The sequence below is a fragment of the Periplaneta americana genome, chromosome 1 (genome assembly GCF_040183065.1).
Source record: "Periplaneta americana isolate PAMFEO1 chromosome 1, P.americana_PAMFEO1_priV1, whole genome shotgun sequence".
In the NCBI taxonomy this organism is placed as follows: Eukaryota; Metazoa; Arthropoda; class Insecta; order Blattodea; family Blattidae; genus Periplaneta; species Periplaneta americana.
In genome coordinates, this window is record NC_091117.1 from 164,234,443 (window position 1) to 164,246,239 (window position 11,797).

General features: G+C 37.0%; 1 protein-coding gene across 1 annotated transcript in view; it reads right to left on the reverse strand.

Annotated features, from left to right (window-relative positions):
• Positions 1–11,559, reverse strand: part of LOC138703088 (putative defense protein 3) — a 29,156-nt gene extending 17,597 nt beyond the window's left edge. Inside the window, exon 1 of the mRNA XM_069830671.1 lies at positions 10,926–11,559. Coding sequence (XP_069686772.1) covers positions 10,926–11,124 — 199 coding nt within the window. The 5' untranslated portion in view covers positions 11,125–11,559. The remainder of the gene's footprint in view (positions 1–10,925) is intronic.
• Between the last annotated feature and the right edge of the window lie 238 nt (positions 11,560–11,797).

Sequence of the window (11,797 nt, forward strand, 5' to 3'; positions counted from 1 at the left end):
GCAGATGGTAGATAAAATGAGAGAAAGATGGAGTGTGTTGGTGGAATGGGAGAGGAAACGGAAGGAAGTACCCCGAGGAAAAGTCTCTGCAATGTTTGCTTTGTTCACTACAAATTCTATCACGACCTAACGGGGATCGAACCCGGGGCGCTTGGATGAAGACCAGAACGATAGCACTTCAGCCACAGTGCTGTTACCATGAAGTCTAACCAACACCTGCAGCTCACCTTTGGCGCTGTGTGTAAACTGTGTTCAACTCTTCGACTCGCTCCTAATAAAATCTAAATCAATTTAAAAGATAGTCTCCTTCTTACAAGCAAACAGTCTGATGGGGGCGGATAAAAGTTATTTTTTTCCACCATGTTAATAACGTCAAAATAAATGCTTGTACAAATTTTGGCCACTCGAGCGCAATTTCGAGGGCCGTAAAAAAATAAAACACTCTGAAAAAAAAAATGTCATTAAAAACTATTTTTTAGAACAGATACAACGACTGTTGAGCTATTTTTCAACATATTCCACGCTGAAATTGAGACATTTGTCATACCATGGGACGACAGAGAGGTGCAGACGGCTGTCATACGCTGATTCCGATCCCAGGCGACAGACGTCTAAGACATAGAGCTATGAAAGTTGATCCCACTGTATGACAAATGTCTCATTTCCGGTGAGGAATATGTTGAAAAATATCTCAGCAATTGCTGTAACTGTTACATTAAATCTTTCCATGAAATTTTGTTTTATTTCTGTAACCGGCCCCAGGGAAACTTATTTTTTACAGCCCTCGTAATTGCGTTCGAGTGGCCAAAATGTGTATAAGCTCTTGTTTTTGACATTGTTAACATGACAGAAGAAAATGGCTTTTTCTTCTTACTATACATATTATAATGTTCTGTAGAGTTGCCTGTAGCTTCAATTGAAACGGAGGGAACTTGAGTTGAAGAGCAGCTGTACAGTCATATTTTCTGGTTCCTGACTAAGAGTTCTGTCTTAAATGTAATATACTTCACTCCAAAAGAAGAAAGACTTCCTCAGAATTTGTATCGCTCTTTCAAAGTCTAGCGTTCTCGTCCGAATTTTAACACTTAAGGTTTGGAACCAATGGGAGATATGTAAAATAATTAAGAGTGTTAAGGATAAAGACAGCATCTTTTATTTTTGAAGTGCATGATTTTCATTAATTTATTTTCTACAACGATGCAAGTGTAGGTTATGAATACCACATCGAAGCGAAAAAATAAAGAGCTCTGCCTTAATGGAACTTTCCACTTACTGCCCAGTGCTTGGACGGACGTCTGCGTCTGAGCTATTAAGGCTGGTTCACAATAAACCGGGAACTAAAACGACGACAACGAGAACGAGAACGGAAATATTGTTAAATGCATATATTTTAACAATATTTCCGTTCTCGTTCTCGTTGTCGTTTCCGTTCCCGGTTTATTGTGAACCAGCCTTTAGGTACTTCGCGGTCTGCCAAATGGAAGCTTGTATGATAAAATATAGAATTAGTTGGTTGCGTTTGAGATCGAAGCGACTTACACTCTCTTTCCTATTGCAACTTTGGTGCTCAAACAGGATTACACGAACCTGAAGCTCGAGGTAATTCCGCCGACCTTGACAGCCAGTGGCACGAGCGCTGTTCCACTTCCGACATGTTGAACCTGAACAAAAAATCCGGAGGAACAACTCTTGCTTGTAAACAAGAACAGAGAACGGTCATTCCTGGGGCGTTGTTCAGCCAGCAAACTGACCGCTACATGTTTCCAGGTGTTCGTGATCAATAGAAAAATCGCAGACAAAGAAGTAGAGTTGCTGACAAATTAGTAGGCCTAATCGTGAATTAAAACATCTGGGCGGAGAAAGCGATCAGCACTCCGCGTCACTAAATAATTATGAAATTAAAGTCGACTTCTGTTTTCGATACACTACTAATACTACGGATTCTTTAGAATAAAAAGAAATTATTATTGTTGAAACTATTGCTATTATTACTGCAACTACTGCTGCATGGCCTGTGCTACGAGTATCGCTGTGTTTACTACTACTAATATATCTTCTGCTATTACTAGTGCCAGAATTGCGCATAGGTGCCAATCAACCTACTCTTCTAACTCTAAGCAGCAGCGTAATTGAAAATGTGAAGGAATTCTCATATCTAGGCAGTATAGTCTTCCAGAATGGTGGCACAGATAGCGATGTGAGAGTAAGAATAAAGAAGGCAAGATATGCCTTTGGGCTGCTAAAGCCTATATGGAAGAGTGCTGCCTATACAATTAATACTAAACTGAGAATTTTTAACACAAATATCAAATCCGTGCTTTTATATGGCTGTGAAACCTGGTAAATAACCAAAACTATTATCAATCAACTACAAGTTTTTATTAATAGATGTTTGAGAAACATATTAAAAATTTGCAAATCAAGATTTCAGGTATAACTCCCTGTAAAGTTGATTTGAATAATTTCGAGGGAAAAATTGTTCCGGAGCCGGGTATTGAACCCGGGACCTTTGGTTTAACGTACCAACGCTCTACCACTGAGCTACCCGGGAACTCTAACCGACACCGATCCAATTTTTCCCTCTATATCCACAGACCTCAAAGTGGGCTGACAACCGTCAAGCAACCAACTTCGAGTGCACACTAACTCCGTGTGACTTAAATTGTGGTTTTCTGTTAACGAACAGTGACGTGTATTATGCAAATCAAGATTTCAGGTATAACTCCCTGTAAAGTTGATTTGAAAATTTTCTGGCCGATCCAGATGTCCAACGAAAACCTATAGTTAAAAACTAAACAAAAACCAGTTGAACTTAAAATTCGGCATAGGAAGTGGGGATGGCTGGGACATACACTTCGCCGACCTCCAGATGACCCCGCCAGGAAGACATTGGATTGGAATCCGCAGGGCAGCAGAGGAATTGGCAGACCCAAGATAACATGGAAACGAACTGTTCTCACAGAAGCAAAAACGATGGGGAAGACATGGAGCGAGATCAAGGAGTTGGCCAGGAATAGAGTCAGATGGAGAAGCTTTCTGAGAGCTCTATGTTCCACGCAGGAATGATGGGAAGATTGATTGATTGATTGATTGATCGATTGATTGATTGATTGATTGATTGATTGATTGATTGATTGATTGATTGATTGATTGATTGATTGATTGATTGATTGATTGATTGATTGATTTATTGACTTATTGATTTATTGATTACTAGTGCCACTGTTCTATTACTATTTCTACTACTAATGCTGTTATTACTGTTTCTACCATTTATTCGTAATACTTAGACTGCTACTGCTATTAGAGCTACTACAATTGTTAGTACTCACTGCTATTGCTATTACTGCTGCTACTATTCCTACTGCTATCATTAATGTTGCTAGTAGTGCTGCTCTTGCTTCTACCACCGCTGCTACTGATACTGCTTCGGCTTTTTTTAGAGTGAACACTAGACGCTTCTCATGGCGACCCTCTCTGGCCAAAATGATGCGATACAGGGCTAGCGCAGATACGTCACAGGTTAATTAAAAGACAAGGAACAAACACTCGAAAGTTCTGTCCACGCCAGAAATTGAACCACGCACCCTTGTTGGAAAACACACTCGTTATACACTATTCCATAGCAGCTGACCACTACTACTAATAAAAACATCCATGGCACGTCAACCTATGGAGAGCCTAGGCTGTCCACATGCCTCAGCAGGGGTGAACGACTATCCCACTAGGACAGGGGTAATTTGTAGTCAGCACAATTATTCCATCAACTAACTTACGAAATCGCATTTTCACAATCACTATGGTTCGCAAATTCATCATGATGCAGAGTGGGTACCGGTCCCATACTCTGGCCAAAATTTCATGAGAAAATTTTTGAAACAGCGCTTATTCCGTCTAGCTAGTCCAAAGATGATCCCTTAGACCACACGGCTACGACGTGGAACTGCTACTAGTCTGTTACCAATGGTGGTGGTGGTGGTGGTGGTGGTATCGAACTACTGATATCTCTCGCAAAGTTTTGTAGAAGAATATTGTAGACCTACTGCCTAATTCTGCTCTCAAGGAATATGGATATAATTTCGAGTCAATCTTCGACAAAGTAAAATTATGCTTACCGAGATTAAAAATAAATGGCTGGTCCGCAATAAACCGTGAACGGAAACGACAACAAGAACGAGCACGGAAATAGAATTAAATATATTTATTTTAACAATATTTCCGTTCTCGTTCTTGTTGTCGTTTCCGTTCCCGGTTTATTGTAAACCAGCCATTAGTTTCATGAGACTCATACTAATATAATATGTGAGAATTATGTTGGTCACAGTGGCTTTAGAGCAGATTTTCTCCGGAAACTTCAGTATAACAATGAGATACCCTCACCATTGGAGGAAATGTGAATGAGAAAAGAATCAAAATTTCCAAAACGAACATATTGTTGGACTGTTTATTATTATTATTATTATTATTATTATTATTATTATTATTATTATTATTAATTCATTGTCATCATAACCAACATCATTGTCTGTAATAATATTGCAATTTTAACTAAGGTGACATATACAAAGAGATTATAATGGATGAAAACGTTCATATTTCGTAAATCAAACCACAGTGTTTGAAATAATTTACAAAACGACAGAGAGAGCATGCAATTCGGCAACTTGACGCATTATTTGCAAATAGTATTGTCGCAATGCGTTTCGCTCACCATTGACCCTGAAGAGGTCGCTTACCCTTCCCCGATACAAGCTTAACATACGCACTCTGGTGCTCACTGGGCGATCGATTTAGTCAGTTATCCCTGAAAAGCAATAATAACTAATAATGATTATATTATCATCATAATCATCATTATTGAGTATTACGAATAAGCATCACATATCAGGTAGTGGGAATCTATGTTCAATAATTTGATTATGCTTTGAACACAATGAAACTTATTAAAAATTGGAACTTGAGTCATAGAGATGTAGTTGTTACCTCCATTGGCGGAACACATTCCTTAGATAAGAAAATAAGTGCAGATGGGAATAAAACAGCATAACTGAATGTATTCGCTCAGTATGACTAAGAGAAACTAAGCTTACACAAAATGTTTTTAAGAATGTCAACAGTGGTATTCCCAAATATAATAGAATACTTTAATATAATAAAAACTGACTCTGAGAGGACGCCGAGATATCGCACGCTGCGCTGTCTAGATCAATGAATTCAATCAGGGATTTGCAAAAGGGACCAAGTCCGAAAAAGTAAATTTTAAGAAAACAACAAAAAAACTTTTCGTATGGATCTGGATGTATGACAGTCCAAACATGTTGATACACAATTTAAATGTGTACATTCTATAGGACTTGGTTCCATGAGAAGTAATCCAGTAAGAGTGTATGAAGAGCCAAAAACGGGTATGAACTAAATTTGCAAAAAATATGGACTTGGTCCCTTTTGCAAATTCCTGATTCAATTCTCTTTAAACAGGATACAGACCAAGAGATCTTAAGTTCATGAAATAAATGGTGATTTGTTAATTATAATGTCTACGAGAACTAATAAATTACTTCTTCATGTGATGATAACAATTGAAGGGTTCAGAGCCATAGTGGGCCAAGCGCCATTTATTAAAAACAGAGAAAGCAAGGGTTATAGTTAAGTGGATACCATAGTTTAATGAAGATTGACATATAATTTAGTTTTAATGTGTATACTTTATATTACTTGTTATATGAAGAGTCCACTGCAAGAATGATGGATGTAATTTGGAATACATTTTGCAGGAGAAGCAATTGAAAGTTTGAAATGCTTAGCGCTCAAAGCTTACCTGTGATTTTCCGATCATTACTGGACAATGACTGTCAGTGTTAATGCCATATAACTCTGTATGCACATTCTATATGTCTTAAGCTATGTATTGACAGTCTTGGTTCATTTTCGACAAGAAAGTGACATCATCATTCTTGCAGTGGACTCTTCATATGTTAGCCACCGGCGTGGCTCAGTCGGTTAAGGTGCTTGCCTGCTGGTCTGAAGTTGCGTTCGGACGCGGGTTCGATTCCCGCTTGGGCTGATCACCTGGTTGGGTTTTTTCCGAGGTTTTCCCCAACCGTAATGTGAATGCAAGGTAATCTATGGCGAATTCTCGGTCTCATATCGCCAAATATCATCTCGCTATCACGAATCTCATCGACGCAAAATAATCTAGTTGATACAGGGTCGTTAAATAACCAACTAAAATTAAAAAAATGTGTTATATGTTTCCATTGAATTATGATAACTTCATTTTAACCTTTATTGTCTACGATTTTAGTAAATGGCGCTTGGCCCACTATGGTTCTGAACCCTTCAATTCAACTGCTCTTATGCCAACTAAAATGTATAAATTTAATGGAAGGGAAGCAAAAAATCAGTTGCATCTATCGCATTTGCATTTCTGTAAGAAGAGAGCTTGTCACACATCCTTCTCCATTTGTATGTCGTCAGCTTTAATTAAAATCTCGAGTCGAAGCGAAGTATCAATCACGGTGACAAGTGACGCGTTCCTTTGTCTGGGAGGACACGACCCAGCCTCCCGACAAGTTCCAGCAGACGGACAAGGTGAATCGGATCACGGTATTCGTACTGTAGAAATCCGTCTATGTAAGGACAGGAAAAACAGCATGTTAGCCACCGGTATAGCTCAGGCGGTAGCTCGTTTGCCTGCTGATCCGGAGCTGTGCTCGGACATGATTTCGACTCCACAGTTTACACTACGACAAAAACAAAGCCACTCTTCACACATCTAAACAACATAAACAGGAAATACACACATTCGGCAGTAAATCGCGTATATACAAAACACACCTTCGCAAATCCACCGAACACAAACAACAGAACAACACTGGAGAAACTCCTCTACAACTACCACCAGCCCCAACCACCAAACTAAAAAACACAAACAAAACCGCAAACACGTGTTGGAAATTTGAATACTGTCTGAGAGGACACACGACAGCAACAGAGAGGCAGATCAATAATAGTAATATACGTTACAAGACCGGTATGTTGACGTTTTCGTGTTCGAGGAGATGATTGAAAAAGCGAAACGTAGTTGAGCTGTTTTAATTTCCGAGAACATGAAAACAAACATACCGCTCGTATATCGTACATTATTTTGTGCGAAGATCGTTTATTACATACCTGAAAGACGAATTTCTAATTAGTTGCAGTGAAATCTCCATCTTGGTTTCTGTTTAATGACGGCAACTTCGGAAAACCAAAATATCTTTCTTCAACATTGTTCCTATAAAATGTTTTCTGTGATATACGTGATATACGTCTGTCTTTCCCCCCCCCCCCCAGTCTATAAATGCGAACTTAAAACAAACGGTAAGGTTATGTAATGAATTATTTTTCATTTTAATATTTTAACAGTATTATTTATATAACATATTGCAGTAATAACATCGGCATCTGGAATCTTGTTGATTTTTTCACGGCTTCCTTAATGTTACTTGTATCAGGAATGCAATACGTTTCGTGAAGTAGTAGACTTTACTTAATTTTTGCAAATATTTAAAACAATAATTAACATTGCAATTCAGGTGAAATTGCAGTGGTAAGTTTGCAATTTATAATTATTACTATGTTAAACGTCTCTAAAAAATAATATGTTAAAAGCCTGAAGTAGTAAAATGAATGTCGCGCTTAAGCGGTAAGAAGAGGGAAATTGTTATGTGTGTTACGTTGGGAATACTGAATGTGGTATTTCACACTTACCGCGCATTGGTTCTGTGCGGAAAACGAGCAAATACGCACGATCTCGCACAAAATAACTCTACACCATGAAAGTCTCCATAACCATTCAGACGCTTCTGCCACCGGAAGGGGAAACTTTAAAATCTCAACAAAAAATATGTATGTACGTAAATATGTACGTATGCATACATACATACATACATACATACATACATGCATGCATGCATGCATGCATACATACATACATACATACATACATACATACATACATAGTGTTCTGCCCAAGAGCAGATCTTTAACTGCAAACCCAGCATTTTTCATTCTTCCCAAATTCTTTCTTTCCTCTTAATCTCCCCATAACAATACATTAACGTTGTCTATCAGGTGATATTTTTTTACCCCGAACTCCTTCCATACACCATTCCTGATATGTATCATATATATATATATATATATATATATATATTATATAAATACTAACTAGTCCCCTACAAATATAGCAAATCAACAAATTAGGCCTACACAAAATAAAAGGAATCAGTCACTGCACTCACACACCTACTGGCACTTAAGTCAGAAATAGTTTCATATGTGTAAATATATTTATATTGTTATTTATGTACAATGGCTGGAGAGGACGTCTTGCGCGTATAAGACCCTAAATCGGCCTCTGGCTCAAAGCCAGAAATGTCAATAAACAACAACAACTCCATCCAGGACTCATTACCTGGTTGGTTTTTCAGAGATTTTCTTCGACTGTAAGACGAATGTTATATAAATCCATGGTATATCCTCGCAGTCAACTTTTCAAATACCACCACGCTATCACCAATTCCATCGACGCTAAATACTCTCATAGTTGATACAGCGTACTTAAATAAACATACATAACTGTACAATTTCAATGTTAAACAAGATCCCACTTACTAATTGAAGGCTTGATTTTTATTATACTTAATATTTATTAATAATCACTTGGACATGTGTATGTAATGGTTAAGACGCAGAGCCTGCACTAGGCCTTGGCAGTGTCATAATTATACTTCAAGTATCGTTTTCCATCTATTCAGTTTTTCAGTAGGACATAATATACCATCAAAGGAAGAACTTAATCTAAAAGATTCCCTTCGTCCTCGCTTAAAAGTATCAAAGAAAATTATATTATTTCATTATTGAAATTATTAAAACCAGAAAATGCATGTTCTCTTCTAAATATTTTGGATTCTGAACCAGTGCTGGATGAAAGTCTTCCTGAAAGTGAAATCAGTGATTATAAATAAGAATATTTGACACTATAGTAGAGGAGTTTTCATCTGTAGCATAGTATTGATTTTCTTCATATATTTTCTGTTTTTCTTATTAGAAATTTAAAACAAACATTATTTTGTTTGTACAGTATATTTCCATAAAAATGTAAGGTCATATCGACTAAAAATTCTTGTTGTGAGTTATTTTGATAAGCTGAAGTCTTAATGTACTAAGTTATTATTTCTTATTATTCATTCAATAAAGTACGTGTATGTTGGTGAAATAACACTTTTATACTGCTTTAATACCTAGGTAAACTAATTTAAGAAGTCTCAGGCTTTCTATGCAATCACGATTTAAGTTTTCCATTCTTTATTTGCAAGTATTTAAAAATGAGTTGTGTTTATAAGAAACGTAAAAAATTATGTAGCCTATTACAGTTATATGAACACTAATAAATATAATATAATTATTAAAAAATTAGTAAAAGTCAGACATGTTTCGGAGATGCTTCTCCATCCTCAGTAACTTTACCACGACGGCTGGTTCAGGTGATCGAACCGCGTTGTTGCTTGGCGGTTCGATCACCTGAACCAGCCGTCGTGGTAAAGTTACTAAGGATGGAGAAGTATCTCCGAAACATGTCTGACTTTTACTAATTTTTTAATAATTATATTATATTTATTAGTGTTCATATAACTGTAATATATAATTTTTTACGTTTCTTATCAAATCTATGAACACTGTATAATTGGCCCAACATGTGTGGTTTATCTTTGAATATGAGTTGTGTTTACATTATAACTGATATTGGATTTGAATAATTTATAGTCGAAAATACTATACAAAACAAATGATGCTAGTATAATTGAGGCGGTAGCCGGAAAATGGGCCCATAGGTCTATAGTCCCTTTTTCGGGAGAATGTTTAATTCGATTCTCCGTTTTAAAATCTACTTGCTTACGTAGTTTCGTTGCAATATCTTGTAAACAGAGGGCAGGGTAGCTAAATGAATGAACCCATGCACCCTTGCATAGTTTTGGAATTCAGCAAACATCAGTGAAGATGATCCTCAAAATGAGTGTGAGTCCATTCAGGATGTGCACTAAAGTGTAAACTGCACTCTGAAGATAAACTTTGAAGTGAGTGTGAATCCATTCTAGATCAGTACCAAATAACCTGTAGTCTGTATTCTGTATCCAACAGATATTCTTCATTTTCACGTATTTGGTAGAATTTATGACGTAACTATGAAATATATGTAAGAAATATAATTTTATTAAAATGATAATGAACTTGTAAACCTCTGTAATGTGCGCTGTTCAATGCTGATGTTTAATGTCTGCTAAAATATAATCATACTAATATTTTGATAAAATAAGCTTCTTCTCTGGAAAAAGGGCTTATAAAATGTTTCAATAAAATATGTATATTTATAACACTATTCAAGTCGGAATGCATTGCTTAACAAAAACTTGTAGACAAATATTATTGTAACAGTATGCAAATTGTTATTTTGATAAAAGTGCATTCAAATCGCAATTATATCAAAATAAATCTTTCAATCTTTGCTTTCTCGAAACATGACTTTTGCTTATGGGCCCTTTTTCCGGCTACCGCCTCAATTTATTATGTACTATTAAAATTTCTACACTGTTCTAAACCTTTTACATTGTTTTTCTCAAAACATGAGTTTTCAACTTAAGCTGTTATTGCACACAGCGCCTCAATTATTAATATTTGATTGTAGCGGAATCAATTGTCAAGGGAACATTCAGTAAACGTTTATGTATGTGTATATAAATCAAACACAAATTATAAAAAAATTATTCTATTCAAGCATATAAACTCTACATCCCGACATAGGAATAAGCAACTCGAAATATAACCGGTTCGAGAGGAAGATGGCTGCGTGGGTAGGTAAGAAATTATTCACATTCGATTACCTGTGATCTTTGTCCCGGGACTATACTCGTAGCCGGAGGCCGTGACGATGTATGGAAGAGTTTCGGGTGGTTGCGATTTGGCTTGTCCGTGGTACGGCCGATTGGGTCTCGGCTTCACACAAGCGTCTACAGGAGCGCCGTCGGGGAACCCCCTCACCATCACGGGCAATATAACCAGAAAGGCACACCAGAACTTCATATTTGTAGAATCAAAGCTTCTTCTGACAAATTAAATGTTACCAATTTTCGATGATAGTGAAGGATATGCACTAGTTTATCGATAAAAAGCAAAATTTCTTATTTATAGACGAGTTGTAGTTGGTTTTGTTGGCAAACGTATTGAGTTCTGAGCAGAATTCAATTACTTTCAACTTGAAAAACCAGAAACTTAGAAAAATAAACTCGATGGCCGTAAATATGGTAGAAATTAATTCACGTTAATTTGATAATATGGCACATGTGATATTCTTAGCTGGTTAGTTCCTCCAGAAGTGTAGGCCTATCCTGAGAACAACTGAGATGTTCTCCGCTCCTTGCACACTACGCAACTGGTGGCAACGACCAGAGACTTCCCTTCCAGATAAAGCCAGAACGAAAGTGAAACACCCACCGAAGACAACAACAACGGTTTACTGAGTATAAAAATGATTTGGCAATGCCCCTCACGATATGCTGTTATTTAACATTTAAACTTAACCTATTTCGTAAAACTGGTTTCGACGTCGGTTTTTAATAACTTAGCTCACAACCGCTCTTGTTTCGTTCCTCTCGAGAGGGTGGGTGGAGAGGTTAGTGTGAGATTGTCTATGATTGGTTCCCTTATTGAAGTCGTGAATGCACGCAATTCTGAAACTGGTCTACATTGAAATAAC